This window comes from Lagenorhynchus albirostris, chromosome 3 (assembly GCF_949774975.1).
Source record: "Lagenorhynchus albirostris chromosome 3, mLagAlb1.1, whole genome shotgun sequence".
Lineage (NCBI taxonomy): Eukaryota > Metazoa > Chordata > Mammalia > Artiodactyla > Delphinidae > Lagenorhynchus > Lagenorhynchus albirostris.
Genome location: NC_083097.1, coordinates 160,206,702 through 160,234,324, shown reverse-complemented (window position 1 = coordinate 160,234,324; position 27,623 = coordinate 160,206,702). Strand labels below are relative to the sequence as shown.

The 27,623-nt window shown below is 50.1% G+C and overlaps 2 protein-coding genes across 10 annotated transcripts in view; one reads left to right on the top strand and one right to left on the bottom strand.

Annotated features, from left to right (window-relative positions):
• Positions 1-199: 199 nt before the first annotated feature.
• On the bottom strand, positions 200-14,925 carry ARMC6 (armadillo repeat containing 6). Of its 5 annotated transcripts, XM_060144838.1 has the most exons (9): positions 14,604-14,925; positions 10,466-10,508; positions 10,175-10,344; positions 8,935-9,017; positions 5,351-5,924; positions 3,483-3,628; positions 2,674-2,805; positions 2,162-2,299; positions 200-975 (listed from the first exon to the last, which is right to left on the bottom strand). In XM_060144838.1, the coding sequence occupies exons 3-9, from the start codon at positions 10,299-10,301 to the stop codon at positions 763-765; spliced, it is 1,413 nt and encodes a 470-aa protein (XP_060000821.1). In that variant the 5' UTR covers positions 10,302-10,344; positions 10,466-10,508; positions 14,604-14,925; the 3' UTR covers positions 200-762. The 5 variants fall into 5 exon arrangements, with proteins under 5 accessions (XP_060000821.1, XP_060000820.1, XP_060000822.1 ...); XM_060144837.1 differs by lacking the exon at positions 10,466-10,508; XM_060144839.1 differs by lacking the exons at positions 10,466-10,508; positions 14,604-14,925 and adding an exon at positions 14,405-14,568.
• SUGP2 (SURP and G-patch domain containing 2) overlaps positions 14,512-27,623 on the top strand; it is a 31,220-nt gene continuing 18,108 nt past the window's right edge. Inside the window, exons 1-4 of one of the 5 annotated variants that reach the window (XM_060144836.1) lie at positions 14,512-14,631; positions 16,508-16,639; positions 20,635-22,242; positions 25,273-25,393. In XM_060144836.1, the coding sequence (XP_060000819.1) occupies positions 16,519-16,639; positions 20,635-22,242; positions 25,273-25,393 (1,850 nt within the window). In that variant the 5' untranslated portion in view covers positions 14,512-14,631; positions 16,508-16,518. Of the gene's footprint in view, positions 14,778-14,956; positions 15,101-16,507; positions 16,640-20,634; positions 22,243-25,272; positions 25,394-27,623 lie in introns of those variants that run through there. The other 4 variants (XM_060144835.1, XM_060144834.1, XR_009539754.1 and 1 more) reach the window with 4 other exon arrangements.

The window sequence follows — 27,623 nt, the reverse complement described above, 5'->3', positions numbered from 1 at the left end:
ACCCCAAGTCTGACAATGACCCCAGCAGCCCACCCCTCTGAGGGTGACAGTGAATCATACATCCCAGGCTGCTCTCAAAACCCCTTCACTTTCCTCAGTGAACCCATGACCTCCCCAAACATGCACCCCTCTCCCCTGTTCTTTGAGGCCACTGGCTGTGGCTCCCATGCTGCATGGTGCTACGGAAGAGACCCTTCCATTGATCAACCAACAGTCTTTTATTACCAGGCATCACTGGCTGGCCTGGGACACCAGGAGACAAACGAGCCTTGGTCCCTGCCCTCTGTTCAGCACAGCAAGGCATCTGTGATCCATTTTACAGGTGAGAGAAGCAGTAGCAGGGATGAGAACGGACTTGTAGGAACAGAAGTGGGATCCCTGCCCTGCTATGAGATTGGCCAGTATGGTTTCCAAGTTTCAGACAGACCTCTGGCCCTAAGCAATGCTGAGGGGGCGCTTCTACTAGCAAAGGGCAGTGGGGTTGGGTGGCACAGGACAGATGAAGCCGATGCTGTCAGCCAGTGAACGGAACAGCATGCAGGGAGGCCGGGACCCAGGGGCTGCCTTCTGCTGTGTAGGCACCTCACTAATGCTCCCTTCCCAACCCCTGGCCAATGCTTGGTACCCATCAGAAAACACCTCCTGTTAATGGGGGAGGAATCTGGAGGCAGAGTAGCAGGACATGCTTCCTGCCCCCACCCTCTCCCCAGCTGTTCCTGAGTCACACGACTCACCCAGTCACAGCTCACACTGAGCCTGGGGTCATGGTGCCAGGTTACCCTTCTGGCCAGTCCACAGCTCTTGGAGCTCGACGTGGCAGCCCAGGTCCCTCAGGGCGGCCTTGGCCACGTCCTCACAGTCGCGATGGGTGGCACGGGCCCGCGAGATGAGTGCCTCAGCCCCCAGGTCCAGAATGGGCTGTGAGAAGGTCTGGCTTCGGGCCACCAGGTTTCGGATCAGCATGCAGGCCTGTTTCTAGAAGGAAAAGCAGGAGGCGAGTGGCTGTGAGCCAGCAGGTGGGAGCCGGGGGTGGGGTCCACTCTGACCTCGGAGTCCTCATCATAAGACAACATGGCTGTAGCCAACATTCAGCAGGTGCCTACGCTATGATTCATCAGGCTAGACTCATGCCTCCACTTCATCCTCTTGGCAGCCCTGGAGGCAAGGCTAATCACCCCAGCTCCCAGGTGAGGAGACTAAAGCTCAGGGTAGCCAAGTGCTTGGCAGGTGGGGCTGGTCCCTGAGGTGTGAGACCCAAAGTCTCAGAGCAACATCCCCTGATGCTGGCAAGAGCCTGGCCGGGCGGCAGGGGAGGAGGGCAGGGAAACAGTGGGAAAAGTGGGGTTGTGTACAGGGTCCATCTGTCAATTATATTGTTATTCATTCAGTCGGCATTTGTACTCTGTGTCTCTGCCAGGGGTGGGTGCTGAGAAGCACCCCAACATGGCATCCACCACCAGTGGGAGAGCAGGTGAGAAGCAGGTGAGGTGTGAGGGCCCGCCCAGCCGGGGTGGTCAGGAGCGGACAAGGTGATGGGCCAGCCAAGGGCACAGCATCCTGGAGGAGGGAGCAAAGGTCCCCAGTGGGACCAAGCCCGGTGTGTCTCAGGACCAACATGGAGGCCCCTGTGCTGGGAGGGTATGAAAGGTAGGAGGCAGGGAGCGCCCTGGGGGCTGCTGCAGGGAGGAGTGTGGGTTTCTGGCAGGGCTGTGCATTGCCTTGTCTACACTTCACCTCTGCTGACTCCCCAGCAAGGCGTGGACAGTGGCCCCACATGCAAAAACACAAAGCAGCAGCCTAAGGTGGGGCAGGGAACCTTTCCCAAACCCCAGCAGATCCCCAGCTGCTGGTTCCCCCAACTCCTCCTCCTCCTCAGATTCCTCTAAAGAGGCTGTTAGGAAAGGAAAAGAGCAAATGCAAGAAGAGCAAAGAAGACAGCAGCGGGCAGAATTCAGCACATTTCTGGAGGGTGGTTAAGTAGATGCAGGACATCAGGGGCTGAGAAGGAAGGAGACCCTGGAGTCTTGGGTCATGATGGGGATGGGACAGGGACAAAGAGGACCTGCACCCTCCCCCTCCCGCCCCCAGCAATGTGCATGCTGGCCCCTTGCCCCACCTGCCCACCAGGCTCCCGTCCCCTCCTCCTGTCCCCCACGCCTACCTGCACGCCAACCTCCTGCGGGTGTGCCTTCATGGCCTGCAGTGCAGCCAGGGCCCCGCCGCCCTCCACAATGACCCGGCTGTTCTCTGGCTTGCGCAGTGCCAGGACACACAGGGCCGCGCAGCTCTGCTCACACACCTGCGGGGTGGGTCACGGGGATGGCTGAGAGGAGGCAGACAGACCCCCACTGTCACCAGCTCCCCAGGTGAGTGCCCTGCAACCTCACCTGGACAGACCGCTGTCAGTCCACGTGTGTACTGGACCAGAAGTAACAGAAACGACAGCAGGTGCATCAACCAAGCTCTTAGGGGTGACGGTCTCACCCCAGGCCCCTTGCTCGCCCCACCCTGGCCCTCACTCACGCTGCCCCCAGCCTCTTGCTCGCTGACCTCACCCTAGGCCTGGCCCTGCTTCGAGAGATGGGAAAGACCATTATGTAGATACAGATACTGATCTGGGACTCCAGCCATGCAACCCCACCTTGTGTGTCCCCCCTGCCCTGGGGTGGGTACCTGGGGACTGGCCAGGTGCCGGGTCATGGCAGACACAATGGTCTCTGTCCCGCCAGCACGGACAATGGCATCCTTCACATCATCGTTGCCTGCGATAGCCCTCAGGGCGCTCAGCACTTGCTTCACAAGGTCCTGAAGAGAGGGCAATGCATGGGTCACACCCGGCCACACCCCTCTCCTGAGAGGCATCCAGGCATTAACTGCTTGGTTGCTGGATTGTGGGAGGGGGTCTCGAGGGAGTGTCTGGGGCTGTTTCAATGTCTGCTGTCTGAACACAGGTGGGGCCACCCCGGGTGTGCAGCTGGCATGGAAGAGCAGGGTTATTCATCACTTGCTGTATAGAGAAGGCAGGGGAGGCTCGGGGAAGCGGACCCTGTGGTTCAGGCCACCTGCATCCAGGTGAGGCGTCTGGATGATTTCAACCCCCCCCAAAACACACACAGAGGGGCGTGTGGCTGGCTCAGGCCAGCGAGCAGAGCACGGGTGGCCTCACTGCAGCATCACACACCGGAGCTGGGGTCTGGACCAGCCCCCCCACCACTAAAGGACAGTGAGAGAGAGTGGGTGGGTTTGTTTTCCCCCTAAATTTGAGGTCCTTCTCATGGGTCATGAGAAGTGAAAACTGATCTTTGGATCTGGGCTCAGCAGACAGGGCCAGAGTGTTCTGACTCAAGCCTGGCTGGCTGATTGGGGCCTAGAGGGGCAGAGTTCACTGGGAGGCCCGGAGCATTCCCCAGGTGTCGGGAGAAATGACAGAGTGAAACTCAGGCAAGAGGACTTCACACCCTAAGACAGCTCTGGACGCCCACCTGGTGGTCATTGCAGTTGGCCAACAGGGCCACCAGGACGTTGAGGCCCCCGAGGTCGACGACCTCCTGGCAGAACTCATTGCGGACAGCCAGGCGGGACAGGGTGCTGCAGAGATCACTCAGGATGCTGGGGTTGTCGGGGAATGCTGCAGACGGAGGAGGAAACGCTGGGGTGAGGAGAGAGAAAACCAGCCCACGCTCCGAGCCAGTAGTCCTGGGAGGAATCCCGAATCCCGCTCCACCAGCGAAGCCTGGCCCCTCTGCCTGGCCGGGCGGCCGCCAGTACCAGGAGGGCCCCAGGGACCACAAGGTGCGGGGGTGGGGGCGGGGTGCTGCCTGGGCCTGCAGTGCCCCCTGCTGGCTTCCAGGGAAGACACAGGACTGTGCCCCAGATAAATTCCAGACCAACTGATGATCTCGGCTAAAAAAAGAAAACCATAATAGTGCTATAATAAGACATCCGAGACTATTTTTATGATCTTGGGTAGGGAACGACCTTTCTAACTGCAACAGGACACCTAGAAGCTGCAGAGGGACATATGGATAGAGTTGACCTGAGCAAAATTAAACACAGATGCTGAAGACAAAGCTCAGAGGCACCAGGGAGGAGAGGCATGACTGAGGATGATGGGGGGAGGAGAGTTAGGGAGTTAGCAGGGGGGCACAGAGGGCCATAATGACACAGAGCTCAGTGATGGTCATTTACAGGGCCCCCTGGCCAGGACACAGTCCCCAGTGACTCCATGAATACTAATCCAGGTGTGCCGTGGAGGCATTCTCTAGATGTGGTACATCCACGGCCAACTGACTTCAAGGAAATGACCCTTGACGGTCTGCGTGGGCCTCATCTAATCAGCCAAAGACCTTAAGAGGGAAACTGAGGTCTCCCTGAAGAGGAAGAAGCTCACTGGCAAAGTACAGTGTTGGTTCCTGCCCAAGCCTCCGGCCCGCCTCACAGATTTCAGATTCAAAAGCCCCATGACCACATGAACCAATTCCCTGCAACAAATCTCTCTCTCTCTCTCTCTCTCTATATATATATATACACGTATATATGTATACATATATATACAAAAATACACACACACACACACCCTACTGGTTCTGTCTCTGTGGTAGCACTCTCACTGATAGGAGCTCCTGCAAATAAACAAGGAAGATGCAAAGTACCCCTTGGAAAAGCAGCCCAACTTTGCAGCTGGTTTTCACCCTCTCTGGAGGTGTGAAGGGGAGAATGAGGCAGGCCCCAGTCCCCCACAGACAGGGCCAGAGTCGCACACACAGGCCTAGTGAGACAGCCAGAGACACAGGACAGGCTGGAAAGGGGAACTCATTCTTCTAGCACCTTCTGTGCACCAGACCCCAGTCAGGCCTTTTCCAGTGGGTGCAGTGGACAGAGGTCAGGGGCTTTGGTGCCCAAACGTCAGTGTTGTGACCTCCCTTGGCTGCCTCATCAGGGTCACCCCAGAGTCAGGCACATGGACATGCACAAGAATGGGCGGCCAATATGGACCAAAGTGTAAACCTCCGCCTGGGAGCGGTCACAGTGAGTGCCAGCAACACTCCCCCATCTTCGGGAAACAGCACCCTTATTTTTCCCTTTGAGGAGCCCTCTTTTCCACTCTCAGTCTGTGTTGCTGGACAGAGCCAAGCCCCCTCCCCAAATGGTTTAGGGATGAGCATGGGATGTGGTGTGGGCCAATGAGTGCTGGCTTGGAACTCTCCTGGAGCAACTAGGAGTAAGGACACTGTTATGCTAGGGCTGCCATGCAGGTGGGACCAAGCTGACAAATACAAGAGTTGCCCAGAGCCAGCCAGACCTGAAGCAGTCCTAAACCCTCACTCACTCTTGCCACACCTGCTCCTACCTTTGGCGGCCTCAATGAGCACCTTCAAGCCTCCATTCTCCTGCACGATCATCTTGGCATGGTCATGGGCACGGCCGAAGGGCACACGAATGTCATCATCAAAGGTCATGATGCGTAGGGCCCAGCAGGCCTCCCTGACCACATCGGCGCAGCGGCTGTGCCGGGCAATGGCACCAGTCAGCAGGGGTAGCACACCGGCCTTTACCAGGCTCTGCCGGTTATGCTCGTGCTTCAGGCAGGCGTGGCGCACACAGCGGATCCCTGAGCAGGTCACGTTGGCCGAGTCAGCATTCCGGGCCAGTGTGGCCACCAGGAGCTGCAGGCCCTGCGTGTCCAAGAGGTCGGGCTGGCCATCAGTCAGGGCTGACAGGGCATTGAGGGCCTGGAGCAGGAGACCCTGGTCACCTGCTGCGGCCAACTTCCAGGTGGCGAGGAGGATGGGGTAGGCCCCCTTCTCGGCTGCCAAGAAGCGGCAGGCCTTTTGCTGCTTGCACTGCTCGCAAAAGCGGGCGAGGTGCGCTGACACCTCCTGGGGGTGAGAGCGGGCCATGGACTCCTGCAGGTCATCCAGGGCCTAAGGGACATGGGAGAAACCTCAGTGTCAGCTCAGTCCAAAGACGGTCACAGCGACAGTGCTGCACCCCTGTGGGATTCCCTCGTGTGGGATCTGGGCCTTGGTGGAAGTTCTGTGGGGCTAGTTCCAGCTGTGTGGGGCAGCTTCCACACCTGTGCTTTTATTTATTTATTTTTTTAATATTTATTTATTTGGCTGTGCTGGGTCTTAGTTGCGGCATGCAGGATCTTATAGTTGCAGCATGTGGGATCTTTAGTTCCGGCATGCGAACTCTTAGTTGTGGCATGTGAGATCTAGTTCCCTGACCAGGGATTGAACCCGGGCCCCCCCCGCATTGGGAGCATGGAGTCTTAGCCCCTGGACCACCAGGGAAGTTCCCACTGAGCTTGAGAGGCCATGGAGGGAGGGAGGGAGAGGGAGAGAGAAAGAGAGGCCCTGCCATCTCAGTGTCCCTGACAAGGAGCCACACACACGAGTACAGACATTAAACATTCTAGCTCTAGCTGCCATTGCATGAGAGGCCCCCAAGTGAGACCAGCGGAAGAAACATCCAACTGAGATCAGTCAACCCAGCAAAATCATCAAAAACAATAAAATGGCTATTGTTTTGGGTTGTTTGTTGTTTTTCGGCCATGCCACGTGGCTTGCAGAATCCTAGTTCCCCGACCAGAGATCGAACCCGGGCCCACAGAAGTGAAAGCACGGAGTCCTAGCCACTGGACTGCCAGGGAATTCCCCTTGGGTTGTTCGTTATACAGTCATAACTAACTGACATACCCACCAATGGTTAGCTCTCTAAGGAAGGTGAAAGCCACCCTTACCAGTCCTGCCCATATCATATACCTCCTGTTCATCTCTCTCATTCACTCCACAAATATTTACTGAGTACCTGCCAAATGAAACCATGCTGTACACACGGTTGGTTTACCCATGTTCAACTCTAAGCCCTTGGGGAAAAAGCTTATAATGAGAGAAGACAATTTGAATAGGGCACACAAGTCTAGTGGCCACTCAATGCCATGACCTGAGGACCTGTCTCAGCTTGAGCCCAAGATGAACCCATGCCCCTGGAGCTTATGACATCATTTGCATCCAGCCCTGGTGAGGGTGGGTCTACAGATACCATCAGCCCGAAGTGCTTTGATTTGGCCTCGACTGCCATGAAAGTCAAGAATGCCTGTCAGCCAACCCTCGCTGAGCTCTGATTTGTGGACTTAACTAAACATATGTTATGATGAAACAGAATATTAAGAAATAGATTAGGGCTTCCTTAGTGGCGCAGTGGTTGAGAGTCCGCCTGCCGATGCAGGGGACACGGGTTCACGCCCCAGTCCGGGAAGATCCCACATGCTGCGGAGTGGCTGGGCCCGTGAGCCACGGCCGCTGAGCCTGCGCGTCCGGAGCCTGTGCTCCGCAACGGGAGAGGCCACAACAGTGAGAGGCCCGCATACCGCAAAAAAAAAAAAAGAAATAGGTTAATTGGCCCAACATTGTAAATCAAATCTACTTCAATAAAAACGAAAATTTTTTAAAAGGTGAAAGAAATAGGTTAAAACCTATTTGTGTGTGTGACTTGAATAGACATTTCTTCAGAGAAGATACACAAATGGCCACTAAGCATATGAAAAGATGTTCAACATCACATCATTAGGGAAATGCAAATCAAAACCACAATGAGACACCATCACGCCCATTAAGGTGGCTACTATGAAAAGAAAAACAAACAGAAAATAACAAGTGTTGGTGAGGATGTGGAGAAACTGGAACCCTGTGCACTATTGGTGGGAATATAAAATGGTGCAGCTGCTGTGGAAAGCAGTATGGTGGTTCCTCAAAAAATTAAACCAAGAGATCCAGCAATTCCACTTCTGGGTATATACCTAAAAGAATTGAAAGGCAGAAAGGCAAAAGGCAGAAACAACTCCAGTGTCCATCAATGGACGAATGGATAAACAAAATGTGGTGTAGCCATACAATGGAATATTATTCAACCATACAAAGGAACACTATTCAACCACAAATACTACAACACGGATGAACGTTGAGGACATCATGCTAAGTGAAATAAGCCAGTTCCAAAAGGACAGATACTGTATGATTTCCCTTAGGTTCACATCCACGGCTGTCTCCCCCTCCTGCTTTTTTTTTGGGGTGGGGGGGAGGTGGTCCATGCTGTGTGGCTTGTGGGATCATTTCTTCTCTTTGGATCTCAATTTTCCCATCCTTTAAATGAGGATGATAACCCTACCCTCACAGATGTCTTTGGATGAATAACTGAAATGGCATGAGGAAAGCACTTGGCACAGAACTGAGTCCACAGCCAGTTCTCAATGAACACTAGAACCTTCTGCTGTTTTACCAACAGTTTACCAGTTTGATGGATGACCTTAAATAAAGGACTTAACCTCTGTGAGCTGTACTTTCCTTGTTTGGGTCACTGGAGAGCAAGGGCAGGCTCTGGGCCTCCGTTTCCCCAACAGGAAGCCAGAGATGACACCACCTACCTTGCAGGCCAGTTTGAGTGCTAAGGGGATGGGCTGTAATGTGCCAGTAAAGAGTCGGTGCTCAGTAAGTGACAGCCTTACTATGATTGCACTCTCTTTTCCTGGGATTCCCGTCCAATTTTCTGAGCAAATTCAGTGGTTGGGAGGCAGAGAGAGGCTCCGCCAGGGGGCCGTCTACCCCAAGGCTCCCAATACCAAGACAAACATGAATGCTGTCTGCCCCTTATGTCTGGAGTGCTACCCACTCCCCGTCCACTCTAACAGCTCCAATCCCAGAATGTGGCACGTGGGTGGGTGGACAGATCACAGTGGTCCCTGAGAGGCCCTCTGACGTGGACTCAAGGAGCCCTGGCTGCACACTCAGGCTTGCCTGTGCTTGCTGAGTAGGCTCTGACCTTCTGAATCTGTGTCTGCCATCTGGGAACCAGGGAAAGGGTGCCCCCGACAGAGTTATGAGGTGATGCAGGACCATGCGTGTAAGGCCCACGTGGGCTGCCCTCTCCTACCTGCAGGATGTCATGTGTGGGCTCCTGGGGTCCATCCGCAGAGACTTTCGGCGTCATCTTTACAATGTTGCCCAGATCAACCCCTGAGGGGGATGGGGAAGTCAGGAAACAAGTGACAGCCATCATCCCCATGGGCCTGCTGGAGTCACACCTCACGTCCCTTCAGCTGGGACCACCTACTCTGGAGGCCTTCAGGGATCTGCCCAGCTCCCCACCCCACTCCCTCCCTGCCTGGGCAGGGCCCAGCAGCCACGCCCACACGGGGGTGTGGGGTGTGGGGGTCTTTGTACCTTGGCCCCAGCCAATGGGAGCAGAGGAGTAGTGAAGCTACACACCAGCACCACAGTGAGGGACACACTCTGTCTGGTGGGCTGAGAAGGGAGGGTAACCCATGGCCTTCTCCCTTGGGGCTCCCATTGTTCTTCACCCTGGCTGCATCCCCAGCCTCATTTGCCCCCCCAAAGGAAGCCCCCACTGTGCAGAACCTGTCTAGGTGCCCCACCAGCCCCTGTCCAGTGTCTATACACTACTCTGTGCCCGGGACACCAGCTTCTGACATTGAACGCTGGATCCCCAGTCTCCCTTGCCCTCTGGCGTCTGACTGGGTTTGGCCAATGGGAAGCCGGACTCAAGATCAGGGGCAGGAGGAGTGGGAGGGCAGGGTGTTCATCCCCAGCTTCCTGCCTCTGCCTCTATCAGACGACTCTCATCCCTTGCCTTGGCCTGTCATGGGAAGGGGGAGGTCCCTGCTGTGGCTAGCAGGGTCTAACCCTGCCCACATTATTGCAAAGAGCTCCCTCTTAACCACTCTCTTCCACGGCCTGGCTGGAGCATGTCACCTGTTTCCAGAGGCTGGTGACCAACACCCCTTCTGCCTCCATGAACTCAAGCTGGGGTGCAGGTGGGGCAGGGAGACAGGTGGCCCTTTTTCTCGGGAGGTGGTCAAGAAAAGTCTCTTCAAGGAAGCGACAGTTAAAATGAAACCCACCTTGAAGGACCCAGCCCTGCAGATGTCAGGGTAAGGTCCAGGCAAGTAGAGGGTGGGCTCCAGCGAGGTGGGAGAGGGTGGCCAGCATGCCTGGGGCAGAGTGTAGACAGAAGATAGTGCCCAGGGCTGTCATTGCCAGGAGGGATGTGGTCATGGCAGGATACCACTCTTTTCACATTAAGAGCCATGGACTGGAGGCGACTCTTGGGCAAACAGCCAGACCAGCGCTGAGACCGAGCCACACCACCCTACCTTGTGATTCAAACTGCTCCACGGCCTCTTTCACTGCCTCCTCTGGCCCCAGCTCAAACTCCTCGATGTTCTCGCGAACGGCTGCATCAAAGGTCTCCTGGGTGATGTGCTTGGAGGCCATCTTCATCTCCTCTGTGTGGGGTCAAGGGCACCCAGTAGTTGCTCCCAAGCTGAGAAGGTGAGACGTAAGCATCATCAAGGGTCAGAGGGCAAATGAGAACCTGGCTACCACTTAGGGAGCATCTACCAAGGGGCCAGAGCCTATAACCACCCTGGAAAAATTCTTACAACCTGAGTCACAGGAAAGGGTGATCTCCCAACATCCACAGAATATCTAAAAGTACAGACAAGGGCAGGTAGTTCAGTATATTTTATCTAAAAAATGGGAAATGTTAACATAATGTATGTCCTTATAGTAAAAAGTAGTAACAGTAAAATAAATATAAAATATCTTAATAATATTATATTGTATGTTGTATGATTATAATATACTATAATATTACAATATAAACAATATTATTCACATATTACTCTATTATATAGTTATGTGCTTCAAATGTACTTATCTAATGAAATATGTTATGAGATAGCATACCATTGCACTAATAAAATATAAAATAAAAAATGATATTAAATACTTATTTAATTAAATAATAACAATAAGGGCAGTCCACCTGCTGATGCAGGGGACACGGGTTCGTGCCCCGGTCCGGGAGGATCCCACGTGCCGCGGAGCGGCTGGGCCTGTGAGCCATGGCGGCTGAGCCTGCGCGTCCGGAGCCTGTGCTCCGCAACAGGAGAGGCCACAGCAGTGAGAGGGCCGCGTACCGCAAAAAAATAAAAATAAAAAAAAATAACAATAAGTAATGTTTATTACTGTTACTATAAATATTTATTATTACTAAATAATAATAAATAAAAAGAAAAGTAAATCAAAAGCTAATAGAAATAGTTACCTGTAAGGGGAGGTAGAGAAAAGGATGGTGAGAGCAGGAATAGAAGCTGCATTATTCTCTCTTAACATACCTTGTTTTACAGGTTTGAATTTGGAACTCAACTAAATGCTTTATGTGATTAGGAAAAGAAATACGCCAAAATAACCAAAATAAAAATCAAAGCAATCCCTAAAAATCAAGAGCAAAATGAAAGTCATGAACCTAACAGTATTTCTACGTGGATCAGATCATTTCATGCAATTTTTTTTTTTTTTTTTTTTTTTTTTTGCAGTACGCGGGCCTCTTACAGCTGTGGCCTCTCCCATTGCGGAGCACAGGCTCCGGACGTGCAGACTCAGAGGCCATGGCTCACGGGCCCAGCCGCTCCGCGGCATGTGGTATCTTCCCGGACCGGGGCACAAACCCATGTCCCCTGCATTGGCAGGCGGACCCTCAACCACTGCGCCACCAGGGAAGCCCATTTCATGCAATTTTAAAGCACAGTGATATGACTGTATATTCTTACTGGGATCTACCCTAAGGATAAAACTGCAAAAGAAAATCTTCAACAGTTTTCAGTAATCATATTATTGGAAACCACATTAGAAATATTATTCAGAAACAGTTATAGATGTAGCAAATAAGTAATAATGTTTATATCATTAGGAATGAGCATAAAAGAAAAAAGATTCTAACATAAAATCAAAGAAGTAAAAACTCAGAACTCCTCAATTTGAACTGGAAATATGATATGAACTCATGATGCATTTTCTCTTGAGCAAATAACCAATTTTCTATTAATATGAACTGAAAATGCCTGGAGGAAATGACACCACAGCAGCAATGAGCAGCACCCTGAATACCAACTGTGGTCTCTAAACACCATTTCCCACCAAAGAAGCCAGGGCTCTTGGAGTAAGAGTTGATTCCAGGTCTGGGCAGGAAATGGGCCAGAGAAGCCAGGAGCATCAAGTGAGACCAGAAAGCAAAGAAGCTTCTGAAGACCACTGTGGTCATACCGCGTGGTATGGCCAAAAATTAAAAAAATGAGAAATACATCACTTTTCAAACTTATAGTAAAGTTGCAAGAATAGTACAAGGAGCACTGTATAAGCGGAAGGATCTCCTAGCTTCACCAATTGTTAACATTTTGCCGTGTTAACCTATGTGAGTGAGTGTGTGCCTACGAGTGTGTGACACGTACATCATTTGAGAATGTGTTCCAGTCATGGGACCCCTTCCTCCTACAGATGTCAACATGAAAAGGACACTCTCTTATACATTCACACAAAACTGAAATTTAACACAAGAAATTTAACACTGATACAATGCTATTTTCTAACATATAGCACACGATGGACTTTCTTGATTGTTGTAATATCGTCTTTTAAAACAGTTTTGTTTTTTTCTGGTCCCGAGTCCATTCCAGAATCATGCACCGTAGAAAGCACAGAAAGTGCATTAGGGGGACAAAGGCACATGGGGGCACTAGGATCGTGGCATGGGAATGTGCAAATTTGGGCTGTGAGGGAAACAAGCCACCCATGCCCTCACTTCTCTTTGTGGAGGCAGCATAGAATGTGACTATTCTATCTGTGTTTGTGCATATGCTTGGGCTGGGGGTCATGGGGAGGACAGGCTCCAGGGCCAACCAGGGGGGCTCAAATCCCCAGCCTTACACTTAACCTCACTGTTGGTCAATTCTCACGCGTGACACAGGGACAAACACAGAATCTACCTAGAGGGCTGCAGTGAAAATTCAACCCATCAATCTCTACAAAGCACTTAGAACAGGATTTGGCACAGAGCTCAATAAACATCACCTAGTTGTTCTTTTCCTTTGTTGCTTAAGAGGTAATTCAGCCAGTTTACTGGGGGGTGGCAGACATAAGGCATCAAACACCTCACCTCACTCCCTTGCAGATATCCCCCTCTTTGCTCTCCAGAACAGGGAGCCTGTTTAGGGATCGCTAAGGATTTCCAAATCAAAGGTGGAGGAAAAGAATAAGGATTTTCTGTTTCAAGATAAAGAATTTCTCACTGGGGAGCCCAGGCTGGTGGTGGTGGGGTGCTCCTGGCCAGCTCTGAGGGGCTGGATGCTGCTGGAGGGACTCTGCTTTCTGGCTCTGCCACCAGACGTTGCTTCTGCTACTCTGGCCACGCTTCAGACCCAAGTGGGCCATTGATGAGTGGCCACTCAGTCATAGAAGCACAGTCCTAAAGGGGAATGTCATTGTGCCTACTTTAAGGATGAGGAATCTGAAGGCCAGGATCCTATCCTGTCTCATTAACACTTTACCTCCACCTACGTCCTCTGCGGAGCTTCCACCAGCCCTTCCAGGCCGCCTCCTCACGGGAGCCTTCCCTAGCTACTCAGACAGAGTCTGTGTACTCTCAGTACCCCCCCACCCTCCCCACCCCAAGAATCTCCCTCTGCTCAGCCCTGAGATCCCTGAGCTGGGGAGGTCAGTGTCTGGCTCTGGAACCACCACTTAGGACAGTCCTTCAGGGTCCCCTGGATCCAGCACAGACCTGTGGAGGGCAGGGACAGGGATGAAAGTACAGCTCATGAGAAAGATGGTGTTTGGGAATGGTCATCTGGGAGCCACCTGGCGAACAGGCCAGGCCAGGAGAGGAAACAGCATTACCGACCCCCACGCTGCGTCCAAGGCATGCTGAGGGGAAGGGAATTATCAAGGCTCTCAACTGACAGCCTGCTTCCCTCTCTAAGCCATGGTTCTGCTTATCAAGAAAACGGTGCCCTGACAAACTGGGGACCCTGAATGATTCATCTTTCTCCACCTGCCACACCCACCCTGGTTCAGGTGGCCTCACCTGTTTCCTCCCTGCCATACCCTGTGCCTCTGTGCTCTACAAGGCAGCCAGAGGGAGACTTGAAAGCACAGAGACCGCCTCATTCACCTATTCAAAATCCTGCAGTGGCTTCCCAACCCTCTCAGAACAAAACCCAGTTCCCTTACCAACACTTTCCCTACCTACACCTTCTCACCTGGGCTTCCCCGCTTCTTTCTCATTCTTCCCAGCTACCCAAGGGACATCCTTCATAACCACTTTGTTTAAAGCAGCCCCGCTCTCCTACCGCATCGCTCTCTTTTAGTATTTTAATACTATCTCAACATGGAACAAAATGATTCATCTATTTATTTGCTTTTACTGTCTAGTCTCCTCCCCAATGATATTTAACCTGCATGAGAGCTGGGGCCCGTTTTGTTAAACACCTTCCCCCCCAATGCCTAGGATGGGGCCGGACATGCAGCAGGCAGTCAGTACATACATAAGTGTTGAAAGAATGAATAAATGAAAAAAAGCGAAGAGCAGGGAAGTGGGTGGTTTTGTCCCTGGGCGGCTTCCGTAACGATCTTTCATCACCCAAAACCAAGTCCCAGAAAGGCGCGCCACAATCACTAGTCCGACCCCGCGGCGTCCACTCCCTGCCTCGCGCACGAGGGGGCTCGGCGGCCACCGCTCCTCACCCGGTCTCCGCGGCCACGTGGGGAAACGGTGAGGTTCGCGGCTGTCACCGGCTGCGGCGCCTCTGGTCCCTTTCGGCCGCCGTACGTGCGCAGGCGCTTTGGCGCCGCCTCGCCTCGGCCTCCCTCAGCCCTGTGAACTGCTCCCGGGGTGACCAAGGGTGACCGTGAGTGCAGGTAAAGCCGAGGGAGCCAACAGGTGTGCGGCGGCGGCGTCTTTGTCTCCTTTTTCGGGCGGTTCCCGTTGCCGCCACTCCAGGCAGCGAAATTTTTTACCTCAGGAGTGTCCGCCCTGAAGACGGGGCAGTGCGCCTGCGCAAAAGGGTTTGGCGGCGGCTGCCTGCGCCTGTGCATCTAGGCTCGGCGGCGGCCTGCGCCTGCGCGGCGCGGCGCTGCGGAGACCGTTGGCTCATTTGCATGTCCCCGCCTCGCGCGGTGGCGGCGGCGGGTGAGGAACCTGAGGCGGCGGTGGGGGCGGCTCCGCACGCGGTGGGCTCTGGGTGAGGTCCGGGCCAGGGCGTTGTCGACGGATGGGCCCCGGGGTGAGGGCTTTGGGCTGGACCCCGGGAATCCCGGGTCTCCACGATGGCGCAGCGGGCTCAGCCCTTGGCTGCGCGGCGGCCGCGTCGCGTCCGGGTCGGCCTGGGGGGCTGTCTGCGGCCTGCCGGGCCCGACGCCCCCTTTTCTTAGTCCTCGGAGGCCGGTAGGAGGCAGGCCGCGCCCGAAGGGGTTCATTCGTTCGGTCGTTCATTCATTCAACCTGAGCCGGGAGCGACCCCTCTGGTGGGGCGATAACGGCGGCGGGGCGCTGAATCCGGCTCTTTGCCATTTTTAACTGGTTCCGTCCCCACAGCGACCCCCATCATGAGCTGCCCATTCCATAGATGGGGAAGCGGAGGCACGGAAAGGTTAGGTCACTTGAATTGATCTCGGGCCACCTGGCCAGGAGACCCTGCCCTTCGGTAGTAGAGAACAAGGGAGCCCCGGGAAAAGGGCTGAAGGATAGTAAAAGGGGGTGATGGTTATAAGAAATGACTATAAGGCAGGGGAAGACTTGGGTTTTGAGGCTGGAGGTTTCAAGATGGAAGGGAAACCTTGGTGGGTAAGGACACTGCCACTGGATTGCTCAGTGTTGCTTCTCAGTCTTTTTCTATTCAGTCTTCAGGGCTTTGTCCCCACTTCCAGTGCCCTGTTTTTGCCAGGTTTCAGTCTGGGCTGGCTGACCTTGGATGGGTCACTTAGCCTGAATCTCCCTTTTGCATTTTTGTGTAATTTCATTCATAATAGGACCCACTTCTTTATTGGGTTCTTGCAAGAAGTAAACGGCATTGTGGGAGTCCCTCCCCTGCAACAGGACCTGGCACAGAATAAGTAAGCTCTGTCAGTAGGTCATCATCACTGGTCAGGGATTTCTCCACTCACTCGTTGAGACACCTCTCTCAGAGGGGAAGTTAGCACTCAGAGCCTCTTCACCATGTCTGTGAAAATAGGAAAATGGAAATGGGAAAGATCACATCTTTCCTAACCACCATTTGCAAGGGTTATGCTCCTACTGCCCTACATTGTTGTGTTTAGTTATGTGTGTTGCTTCATGTAGTCCTTCAGCACCCCCGGAGATAAGACTGCTTTTATAGAGCTTCTTTTAAGGGACTCTGGGAGAATGGGCTCAGAGATGCAAAATAAATTATCCAAGATCAACATGCTTGTCTTACTCCTTCTCAGCCAATACACACCTGTGAGGTTCATGAGGGCAGAGCCCCCCTTAAAATAATCTGGCCTCCCTCTGAAGTACCATGCCAGATTATGGATTACTGCCTCGTTACTTTGAGGATTAGGTGAAACAGATCAGACTCTGTGAGAATTAGTTGTCATTCTTAGTGTCTTTCGTTTCCCACTTCTCCCTACAGGTCAGAGAAACATGGCAGCAAGGAGAATTGCCCAGGAGACTTTTGATGCTGTATTGCAGGAAAAGGCTAACCGATATCATATGGACCCCAGTGGTGAGGCTGTAGGCGAAGCTCTTCAGTTTAAAGCTCAAGGTAAATTAAAGTGCCTGTTTTTTGGGGGGGATGGAGCGTGTGTTTAGGGTTGGGACCAGACCCCAATCTGCAACTCCTCAGATCCTACCTTCTTATTTGTTAAGGGGAGAGAAAATTTTCTCTTGGTCCACCTGTCATGTCACATCATTATGTAGAAGGAGGTATTGTCATTATCTCGAGGTTCTTCTCCCCGGGCACCTTCCGCCACCTAAAGACGAGTTCTTAAATAAACCTCCTGGCTCCATCCCCACCATTGCTACCCAGGTTTGAGCTCTTATCAGTTCTCACCTGGATTATTGCAATAATCTCCTCCTGAAAGGTCTTTCAGCTTCTGGCTTCATTTCCTCAAATCTGCTTTCCCCACAGATCTCTTTTTTTTTTTTTTAATTAATTAATTTATTTATTTATTTTTGGCTGTGTTGGGTCTTCGTTTCTGTGCGAGGGCTTTCTCTAGTTGCGGCAAGCGGGGCCCACTCTTCATCGTGGTGCGCGGGCCTCTCACTGTTGCGGCCTCTCTTGTTGTGGAGCACAGGCTCCAGACGCGCAGGCTCAGTAGTTATGGCTCATGGGCCCAGTTGCTCTGTGGCATGTGGGATCTTCCCAGACCAGGTCTCAAACCCGTGTCCCTTGCTTTGGTAGGCAGAATCTCAACCACTGCGCCACCAGGGAAGTCCCCCCACAGATCTCTTAATGCCAACCTTGCTGGGCCAAGTCCCTGCTTGGACCCTTGGGGCTCCCCATTTTGGGTTTATATCCTCAGACAAGTGCAGGAGCAGCCGGGTAACTGGTATGTGCAAGACAGGAAGGTCTGGGGGGCCTGTGGAGCTGCTGAACGTAGGCCCTGCCTGAAAACATTCCTTTTGCAAAGTTTTGAAACATAATGCCAGCAGAATTAAAAATGGTGCCCATGGTGCTTCTCTGGTGACACAGTGGTTGAGAGTCCGCCTGCCGATGCAGGGGACACGGTTTCATGCCCCGGTCCGGGAAGATCCCACATGCCGCGGAGCGGCTGGGCCCGTGAGCCATGGCCGCTGAGCCTGTGCGTCCGGAGCCTGTGCTCCTCAACGGAAGAGGCCACAGCACTGAGAGGCCCGCGTACCGCAAAAAAAAAAAATGGTGCCCACACAGATTGCGGACAACTTGGAAGTCCTTCACAGCACACGAGGCTCCTAGCCCTCATCCCCTGCTTTGGGCCTGTTGTTTCAGTTATACTGTGTGCCTCTCTGTGTTTTGAATCCCTCATCCTAGCTCTGCATGGTTAATTCCCTCAGGCACTAAGACTCAGCTCACAGGTGCCTTCCCCCAGGAGGCTCTAGTAGGCCTGGAGATTGATTTTGCACTGTGTACTTGCTCCTCTGCCATGGGCTGGCCTCCTCCAGGCCTCCTTCGGGCCTGTGCCGTTTGCTGCTGCCCCAGCCCTAGAGCCAGCTGAGGTGTAGAGGAGGCTTTCTCAGTGTTGGCTGGATGAGCCTGAGTGCTTGGGGTAGGGATAACTGTTATTATGTGCTTTGGACCTGGAGAAACTGAGGCTTAGAGGCTGTCTCCAGATTCTGAGTTTTCAAAAATGAGTAGCAGACAAAACCATTCCTATTACAAAAGATGGGAAGAATTAAGTAGTTAAGAATAAGATGTAAAAAGCCTCTTTGCTGTTTCCTTATCCTTCAGAAGTAACCATATCTGTGGTGTTTTGTGCATCCTTTAATTCTTTTAGCCATATGTGAATCCTGAATACTTAATGTGTTTTTATATATATATATACGTATACGGGGGTATATGTACGTGCATATATATGTGTATGTACATAAACCTGTGTGTATATATATGGGTATTTGAATCTTGGTTTATCTTTATCTAGAGACTCGAACACTAATACATATCTTAAGTTACCTCAGGAAGGGTTGGGGGCAGGGGAGACTGTGAACCCAGTAGGGTGCTAGATGGTTCTCGAACCATTTCTTTGTCACAGAGCTGTATGGTCCATCGGTCAGCCTTTCTCTGTGCGTGTGCTCTACTCTGCACTTTTCCAGTGCCTTGTAAACCAAGTCATTGGAAGATCCTGTTGTGTAGAATGCAACCACTGCTCTACCTCTAGTGCTACCACCCTCACCAGGCCATCAGTAACCATACTGTCTGGATTATCTTGGTGGACTCCTTGCTGGAACATCCACATCCACTCTTGTCCCTTGTGGTCTGTTCCCCACAGAGCAGCCAGTGAGGTCGTCCCTCTGCTCCAACCCTCCCTCACCCTCCACCCCCATGGCTTTCTGTCTCATTCATAGTAAACCCCAGAGTCCTGTCAAGGGCCTGGCTTGATCTGGTACCCACCCTGTTCTGTTTGCATCTTCTGTCCTGATAGTTCCCTAATTTTGGTGCACATTAGAATCATTTGGGGGCTTTTTTAAAACCCTAATGCCCAGGTCACACCTCATTCTAGTTAATTAAGTCAGGATGCCCCAGGGACTTCAGTGTGCAGCAGAGTTTAGGTTCTGCCTTCTTACCACTTTGCCCCTCTTTCCCTCTGTTCCATTCTGGCCACATTTGTCCCCTCCTCGTCTTACCTCAGGGCTTTGTCCTCACACTCCCTCTGCCTGGTAGGCTTTCCCCACAACTGCCCGTTCTGACCCCCACAGCAGGTCTCTGCTACTCAGATACAGTGTTTCAGAGTTGGCCACCTTGACCAGCCTATCTAAAAATGTCCTTTCCTCCTCACATTCCCGCCTGTTTATTTCTTATTGGCACTTTCTTACGCCTCAAGGACTTTTTATGTTTGGCTCCCTCAACTGACAGGTCCAGGAAAGTGCGGTCTTTGCTATCTCCTTTCCCTGTTGTAACTTCAGGGCCTATAACAGTGCTCACATGCAGTAGGTGCTTAGAAAGTACTGGTTGGACAAATAAACTTGGATTTATACAAAGCCCTGGCTTCCTGTGGCCTCTTGGCCCATCATTACTTCCTGGCATCTCTCTCTCCCTTTTCTTACATTTGACTTTTTGACTAGGTAATAGATTCTGATTCAAAAGCTAGAAAGTAAGAAAGGCACTCTGTGCAAAGTCTCCCTGAGGCCCACTGTTCTCATATGCCCATAGTTCACTTCTGTTGCTGGCTTCTTACAGTTTCTTTTTTTTTTTCTTGGCCGTACCACGCTTCTTATGGGATATTAGTTCCCCACCAGGGATTAAACCCAGGTCCTCAGCAGTGAAAGCGTGGAATCCTAACCACTACACCGCCAGGGAATTTCCCTTACAGTTTCTTTATGCACAAATGAGCAAATGCAAACATAGTTTCCTATTTTTCTCATTTCCCCACAGGGTAGGACAAAAGTACACAGTGTTTAGTTTCCATTGTGGCCTCTGTTGTTGTGGCTTGTTTAGCTTCTGTCTTCCCTCCTATCTGCTTCAGTCTCTGTTTTTCCAGGAATTGGTTGGCCTAATGGACCTTGCTGAGGGAGCCTATCAGCCAGCTTTGGGTCAGATGCTCAGCCAAGGCCCAGCCAGCTGTGGTGGGTGCAGTGTCAGATATGGCTCCTGCCTCAGTGGCACTGTGGGCCAAGAGTTCCTCATAGGAAGCAGGGGAAGCAGACATCCTCTAGAAAACCCATATGCTGTGTGATAGAAGTAGAAACACACAGGTGTTCTGGTCGCAGTAAAGAAGCCCAGGTTATTTGGGGACCAGATACCCTTCCCTGAGTCTAAAAGAGGGCTTGTAAAACAGAGCCAGGGCAGGAGATCTGAATGAGTGAGAGTCACTGCTGCCCAGCCTCGATGGACTGTCGTCAGGGCAAATGCAGGCCCAGTATTTGTAGGTCTTCTGTTTTTCTAAGTAGTAAATCTATTTTTAAGTGAAACCACACACGTTTTAAATGTTGGCAACGAATATGAGCTTCTAAAATGCACTCTGACTGATAAAGCACCCCTGCTGGCTGGTGGTCTGTGGATCATCCGTTTGCAGCCTGTGGTCTGAAGTACCTTTGTGTTTCTTTCTGGATTGTTTATTTCAGATCTTCTAAGGACAGTCCCAAGAGCCAGAGCAGATATGTATGATGACATTCATAGCAACAGCAGATACACTCTGGGCGGATCTGTAGCTCATCCTCAAGACACTGGGAGAGAAGGCCTGAGAGGTGATATATTTCCAGGACCTTCCTTCAGATCAAGCAACGCTTCTGTAAGTGACGACGGCTACTTTCGCAAAGAATGTGGTCGGGACCTGGAATTTTCCCACCCTGACTCCCGAGACCAGGTCTTCGGCCACCGGAAATTGGGACATTTCCGTTCTCAGGACTGGAAATTTGCACTCCGTGGCTCTTGGGAACAAGACTTTGGCCATTCAGTTTCTCAAGAATCCTCCTGGTCACAGGAGTATAGTTTTGGTCCTTCTGCATTACTGGGGGACTTTGGCTCCTCCAGGCTGATTGAGAAAGAGTGTTTGGAGAAAGAGAGTCGGGATTACGACGTGGACCGTCCGGGAGAGGCAGACACTGTGCTCCGGGGCAGCAGCCAAGTCCAGGGCAGAGGCCGAGGTCTAAACATCGTTGACCAGGAGGGTGCCCTCCTAGGAAAGGGGGAGACTCAAGGCCTGCTCACGCCTAAAGGAGGGGTCGGGAAACTTGTCATGCTGAGAAACATGAGCACAAAACAGGTGCCCACTGTAAGTTGTATCACTCCCAAAACTCAGGGCACTGACCAAATTCAGAAGACCACCCCAAGTCCTGATCTGACGCTGGGGACAAACCCAGGGACGGAAGATGTCCAATTCCCCACTCAGAAAATCCCTTTGGGGCTTAATCTGAAGGATATTCGGCTCCCCAGAAGAAAGATGAGCTTCGATCTGATAGATAAGTCTGATGTTTTTTCGAGGTTTGGGATAGAAATAATCAAATGGGCAGGATTCCACACCATAAAAGATGATGTTAAATTTTCCCAGCTTTTCCAGACTCTCTTTGAACTTGAAACCGAAACCTGTGCTAAAATGCTCGCCTCATTCAAATGCTCCTTAAAACCAGAGCACAGAGATTTTTGCTTTTTTACTATCAAATTTTTAAAGCACTCTGCTTTGAAAACACCCAGAGTTGATAACGAGTTTTTAAACATGCTTTTAGACAAAGGTGCTGTGAAGACCAAAAATTGCTTTTTTGAAATCATAAAGCCCTTTGATAAATACATAATGAGGCTACAAGACCGGCTGCTGAAGAGTGTCACACCCCTGCTCATGGCCTGCAATGCCTATGAGCTGAGTGTCAAGATGAAGACCCTCAGTAACCCCCTGGACTTGGCTATTGCCCTGGAGACCACCAATTCTCTCTGCCGGAAGTCTTTAGCTCTTTTGGGACAGACGTTCTCCTTGGCCTCTTCTTTCCGGCAAGAGAAAATCTTAGAAGCCGTCGGCCTCCAAGATATAGCTCCCTCTCCTGCCGCATTTCCAAACTTTGAGGACTCTACTCTGTTTGGGAGAGAGTACATCGATCACCTGAAGGCCTGGCTGGTCAGCAGTGGGTGTCCACTCCAGGTCAAGAAAGCCGAACCCGAGCCAACCCAAGATCAGGAGAAAACGGTTCCTCCTACCAAACCTGAAATTCAGGCTAAGGCTCTGAGTGGTCTGAGTGATGGTAAGGAAAGCAGCAAAAGTTTCTGTTTGTTGCGATTTGCTTGCTTTTCATGTTTTCTTGTAATGTCTCTCATTCTCTTTGATATTTGTACATAAAACTCCTTTAGCCAGTTGGAAACAAATCAGAATTTTAGTAGTAAACTCACAATGACCAGTATACATGCCTGCCATTCATTCTGTAAGCATGTAAGCATGCGTTAGGAATCTTTTGTCTGTTACAGAAGTCCTTAGACTTTCTGGGTCAAGACTCCTTTGGGAATCTGATGAAAAGCTGTGGTCCTTGCCAGGGAAAATACATATATGTTTGTACACAATGTTGCACGTTCTGGGGTGTTTGTGTCATCCTGCAGCCAAGTTTTAAGAAGCCTTGTTCCAACAGCACCCCTTCTCTACCCCCGCCAAGTTATTACTAGAAGGGAGAGTAAATGCTGGGCACAGTCTCTTAAGAATTCTCCAGGCTTCTAAGGGAAAGAAGTCACAAAACGCAGCCCCTCCTTTGCTGGGATTAAGAGGACTATAGGAGAGGCCCCAGCTCAGCTCAGCATGGGGAGTCAGGAAGGCTATGTTTGAGCTGTTTTGAGAGATGCGTGGTGGAGGCACCTTTTCACCTGGTCGCTTTTCTAGACTGGCTAAAGGTTGAGAGATCACTTAGGTATACCTGGTAACCTGCAGTTAACGAGTTGGCTTACTGGGGAGGGGAAAGACCTAGAAGAAGGTAATAGAAATAGAAATGACTGGCTGGTGTCCCTTGTCCCTCCCCCTTTGCTCTCAGGATGGACGTTCTCACAACCCAGACATCCCAGAGGTCATGAGCACACATAGTGGCCATGTGGCCATTTAGGAAGTCCCCTTTCCCTCTGATAGAGTTTTCAGCTTCCATTGCCCCAGCCAATTTGGGAAGTCTCATTTGTCCCTGAGTCTCTTCAATCCTCTCCACCCTCGTGGAGCCCTGACTGCGACAGGCACTGGGTAGGTCGCTCCACGGATGGGCGGCCACACCTACTCCCAGAGAGAGAGCCTTCCAGTAGTGGGCTCAGGGCTGAAGCAGGACCTCTCCTCCCCACATCCCCAAAAGTAGTGGGGTGGAAAGTCAGTATAACAACGATACTGAAGAACTGTAAGAAGGACAAAAAAGTCCCCCATAACCTAAAGTTGCCTGCCACCATCCCCTGGTTGTGCTGCTATGCAGGCATGCCTGTAGCTGCAGTCTTGCTGTACTGAAAACACTACAGTCTGCTCTTTTACAGGATTATCAAAGGCTCTTTTCTGTGTTTCTGCGGCATTTGCAGCATCATGACTAAATGTGAATTTACCTCACCTCTCCCTTGGTGTTGGACTCATAGTGCCTTTTACTAGAGGCTTCTGAGGCTGAGCAGAGCTCAGTTCCCATGAGATTGGCATCTGCAAAGCATTGGCTCCTTTTCTGGTCAGCAGGTAGACAGTACCAGCGCCCACGTCTTATGGGGCGCTGCCCTGCCATTACTTCAGTACTGTTAGAAATGCTGAGATGACATCTTTGGTTGTATTTATTATTGCTATTATTTTCGTTAAAAATGTTTTTGAATCCTCCCTTAAAGGAGATAGTCACAGAATGATTGCTGGGCCAAAAGTAGGACCCACTTTCTGGCCCTTACTATGGTCATCTTCTTTAGAGATGTTTGCAATGATGCACAAATTTCATTGTCTTTGAAAGCTTCTGACTTTGAATCTCTTATTCTTTTGTAAAATCATATAAAACTAGCAGTTCTATAGAATAAGAGCTGACAACAAAAAAAGGGAAAGTAATTTCAGAGGGGAAATGACATGACAATTGAAGGATTGACTCATCCTATGTTAAGAACTCACATTGATGTTTAAAATACCATTCCAAAAAAAAAATAAATAAAAATAAAAATAAAATAAAATAAAATAAAATACCATTCCACAGAACAAACTGGAAAACCTCTCCAGTTCAGGGGTGATTTTTATTGAATGAATGAACAAATAGACCATCTATGCTATTAAAACTAGCAAATATCAGAAAACTAAACAATCTTAGTGTTTAAGGACATAATGCTCTTCTGTGTTGCTGGTGGCATTGTAAATTACAAGTCATTGGAGGAAATTCACACTTTAAGAAATGTTTTCTTTTCATACATTCAGCAGATATTTTCTGTGAACACCTACCTTGGAACTACTGACTTTTTTTTTTTGCGGTACGCAGACCTCTCACTGTTGTGGCCTCTCCCGTTGCGGAGCACAGGCTCCAGACGCGCAGGCTCAGCGGCCATGGCTCACGGGCCTAGCCTCTCCGCGGCATGTGGGATCTTCCCGGACCGGGGCACAAACCTGTGTCCCCTGCATCAGCAGGTGGACTCTCAACCACTGCGCCACCAGGGAAGCCCTACTGACTTTTTTAATTGGGAAATTTTTCTTTGTAAATTTATGTATATGTTTTATGATTACAAAACACATGTGTGTTTAACTTTTATAGATAAAGCAAACACAAAAATGAAATCCCTGATAAATCTACCACCCATAGATAATCTCTGTTAACTTTCTGGTATATTTCCTTCTAATTTTTTTCTATGTGTCTGTATTTATGTATCTCTTTTCCTTTTTTTCGTATTGCAACTCACAGTTTAGATATGCTTTTTACATATTTTATACCTAGATACATTTTATGTCTTTTGTTCCCCCCTTAATATTGTGAACATTCAAGTTAAGATGTGTGCAAAAAGTGGTTAGGAGTTGCTGCACACCATTTTCTCCTATAGAATATGTATATATATTGCTCTGTACAGTCATCGTAAGTTTGTGACTGTTTCTCTCCTAGCGATTATGCTGTTATAGCTTTTGAGAGGATATTTTGCATATTGGTTTTGAGAATAACAGGCCCCTTTCCTCTTTTCAATGCTGGTCTGTCATCTACGAGGATTTCAGTTCCTGGTGCCTGCTTAGGCCCCATCCTAAGCCTTCAGTTCTGTCCTGGTCTTCCCAGGCCCCATGTGGTCCAGTGTGTTTCTCAGAAAAGCCCTTCTGTGTGTTCCAGAGGTCCCCCAGCGAGCAGACCACAAGGTGGTGGACACCATTGACCAGCTGGTCACACGTGTTGTTGGAGGCAGCCTGTCTCCCAAAGAAAGAGCTCTTCTCAAGGAGGACCCTGCTTACTGGTAGGTCTTTAAATGTTGCTCTTCAGAATTCCTCCCATAAAGTACATGGCAATGTTTTTGTTGCTCTGATGATGTCCAGAGAAGAGGGTGAGATGCTTATTTTGTGCTGTGGTGTAGTCAGTGGAAGAGCATGAGGGTGGGTCAGGTTCATGTGGGTTCAAGCTCCAGTCTGCTGCTTACCTGCCATGTGGCCTTCTCTCATCTGGACATGGAGCACTTTGTCCCTGCTGTGCTGGTTTGAGGATGAGGTGAGAAGTGTATGCAAAGAATGAGTGTAAGATAAGGAATATATCACAGCAGTTGTTTGTGATTTATTGCTACTGTTTGTTAAACTGTCTTTTCCTTTTGCCTTATTGCCTCTTCACTTGAATAGAACTTTTTAAAATTAAAGTTTTCACCATAAATATAGTATTTGATCATTAGAGAAGGTAAAGAAGAACAGAAAATTGGGCAAAGCCACCTGTGTGCTTACTGGCATTCACTGGCATTTTTGGGTATTTGCTTCCAGTCTTTGTGCTCATTGCGAGCTGTGTGGTTTTTAACACAGTTGTGATTATGCTGTGATATATGCTACTCCTTTTAGATAACAAAGGAAAATGCTCGTATTCCCTACTTTTTGTAGACATTTCAGATGGCTGTGTTTACCGGTTCGCAGAGTAGGTGATCAGTTTATCTAGCCATTCCTCTCTTGTTGGATTTTTAGAATATTTTTGATTGTACACTATTTTTAATTTTTTCTGTGAATAGCTTAATGTGTCACATTTCTGTGTGTGTTTAGGATTATCTCTAGATTAGATTGCTGGAAGTGGAAAGGTTTTATACTTCGTTAACTTTTTAAAAAATGATCAGAGTGGCATATGCCCTTTGTAAAAATAGAGAAAAGTAAAAAGGCAAAGATGGAGTTACTCAGAGCTCTCCCACTTTTCCCCCACAGTGTGTGCTCTGTAGTTGTGTCCTGTGTTTTAAACTTAACATAATTGTCCTTATTATCAATGAACGCATACTATTCCTTCTTACACAGTATACTACACTCAACCATTGCCCATTGGTGGATTCTTAGATTCTAATAACGTTATGATGAATGTTGTCTTGCTTTTATTTATGTCTACATTTCTGGCAGTTTATTACGGTAGTATCTGGGAGTAAAATTGCTAGTTTAAAAAGAAAGCTCATGTTAGAGGCTTTTGATCTGTGTCAGTGTTTCTCAACTGCAGCATTATTATTATTATTATTATTTTTAAAGAAGATGTTGGGGGTAGGAGTTTATTAATTAATTTATTTATTTTTGCTGTGTTGGGTCTTTGTTTCTGTGCTTTGTTTCTGTGTTTCTCTAGTTGTGGCAAGCGGGGGCCACTCTTCATCGCAGCGCGCGGGCCTCTCACTATCACGGCCTCTCTTGTTGCAGAGCACAGGCTCCAGACGCGCAGGCTCAGTAGTTGTGGCTCACGGGCCTAGTTGCTCCGTGGCATGTGGGGTCCTCCCAGACCAGGGCTCGAACCCGTGTCCCCTGCATTAGCAGGCAGATTCTCAACCACTGCACCACTAGGGAAGCCCAACTGCAGCATTATTGATGTTTGAGGCTGGATAATTCTCTGCAGGGGGACTGTCCTGGGCATCCTTGGCCTCCACTCACTGGTACCAGTAGAAGCCTCCATCCCAGCCAAAAATACCTTCAGACATTGCTCAGTGTCCCCTGGGGGACAGAGTTGTCCCTGGTGGAGACCACTGATCTTTATCATCAGGTTATTTTCCGTGATTGACACCCTCACTGCCACTCCGTACATGTGCCATGCCCTCACATGAGTGTTTTTGACTTAAAGATAATTTCATAGGGTGATGTTTTACCTTATATGCTTTTGTTTTATGTGTTTGCTCATAGGATTTCTAGTTGTAGTTCCTCTTTTTTGAGTGATCTGTTCAGGTCTGGTATAGTCAATGTTGTATCCATACCAAGCTCTCTATTCTTGCTGTTGTAATTTCTAAAGATGCTTGAAAGGTGTAAATTTCTGTGTAATGGCACCAGGGCTTTGGTCCTAACCAGCATGATTTTTCAGGAGAAGAGTTGGAACTTGTTATGGTTTTATTTTTACAGAATTTTTTTTTTTTTCTGGCTGCACTGGGTCTGTGTTGCTGCACTCGGTCTTTCTCTAGTTGTGGTGAGCGGGGCTACTCTTTGTTGTGGTGCGTGGTCTTCTCATTGCGGTGGCTTCTCTTGTTGTAGAGCACGGGC